General features: G+C 39.2%; 1 protein-coding gene across 1 annotated transcript in view; it reads left to right on the forward strand.

Moving 5' to 3' along the window:
• SSBP1 (single stranded DNA binding protein 1) overlaps positions 1-1,323 on the forward strand; it is an 8,460-nt gene that overhangs the window by 2,347 nt on the left and 4,790 nt on the right. Inside the window, exons 2-3 of the mRNA XM_019666763.1 lie at positions 425-565; positions 778-865. Of these exons, the coding sequence (XP_019522308.1) occupies positions 472-565; positions 778-865 (182 nt within the window). The 5' untranslated portion in view covers positions 425-471. The remainder of the gene's footprint in view (positions 1-424; positions 566-777; positions 866-1,323) is intronic.

Below are 1,323 nucleotides of genomic sequence, written 5' to 3' on the forward strand. Positions count from 1 at the left end.
TAGAATTTCCTTGAGTCATTTGGTTGTGTATGTTTTCCAAGGTTATACGCTATTTGGCTGAGGGAGTGAAAGTTTGTGAAAGCTGGTGTTTCACAGAAATATTCCCTTGTATTTATAAATATTTTCAGATCTCACATTTGGTTTCTTAAACATACAGATTTTTTTTAAAGGTATTTTAAAGAAGAATTTAAGATAAAGTGAAAGCTTACTGTTTGTTTTGTGGGGCTGCTTTCTCTAAGAATATTTTCTACTTTCTTGGCAACCCACCTTTTCCCTCCCAGCCTTCCATTATTTGTCCCTTTAACTTATTTTCTGATGGAGAACTTGGGTTTTGCTTAATACTGAGATCGAAGTTGAAGTATTTGCAGCGCTTCCTCTTCTGGACATTTCGCTCAGTCTCATTTTGTCTCCATATGTGTTTCAGCCCTGAATCGTGTGCAGTTACTTGGGCGAGTGGGTCAGGACCCTGTCATGAGACAGGTGGAAGGGAAAAACCCAGTCACAATATTTTCTCTAGCGACAAATGAGATGTGGAAATCCGGAGACAATGAAGCATATCAGATGGGTGAGTATAAAAGATTGGGGTTTCACTTTTATCGGTAATAAATAGTTTACTGTCAATTATTTATTTAGAGATAAGGAGATAAGCTACATTTACTTAGAAAGGATCTTTCTTTACCTTTATTCTCTTCTCTTAGGAACTGTGATGGTGATTTTGCTGGGCATTTGTTTTGTCTGCTGGCATTTGTAATCATGTTTCCTATTCTTGTGATTTAGGTGATGTCAGTCAAAAGACAACATGGCACAGAATTTCAGTATTCCGACCGGGCCTCAGAGATGTAGCGTATCAGTATGTGAAAAAGGGGTAAGTTGAGGAACTTACAGTTTGAGTGGTTCGAAAACTGATGACAGGTCTTCTCATGGAATGTGTAACTTTTTTGTTCCTGAATACTATTAATTACTCTATATTTACTCGAGGTAGTATTTGTTCAGTGCCTAATACCATATGCATGGTGTGTTGCTATGTGTGACTAATTCAACGGTTTACAAAACCTGGTTTAGTCTTCTAAGAACTTACAATTTAGGGAAAGTAGTGTTTGTACATAACGAGAAGCAGATGAGACCAGGGGGAAGGCAGAGTGTACTAGGTGCTGTGTGAACAGGTGCAGCGCAGGCTTTCATTATAGGAGTTCCCATGCTGCACAGCGGTGGTGTCCTGCCTCTTGTCCTCCACATGACATCCTTAGCAGAGGATCTGGAATGTGTCTTCCTGACACAGTGAGGCATTGTGGTCATATTCACAGCAGTTTTTTTTTTGTTGTT

The sequence above is a fragment of the Hipposideros armiger genome, unplaced genomic scaffold (assembly GCF_001890085.2).
Source record: "Hipposideros armiger isolate ML-2016 unplaced genomic scaffold, ASM189008v1 scaffold_478, whole genome shotgun sequence".
NCBI classification, from domain to species: domain Eukaryota; kingdom Metazoa; phylum Chordata; class Mammalia; order Chiroptera; family Hipposideridae; genus Hipposideros; species Hipposideros armiger.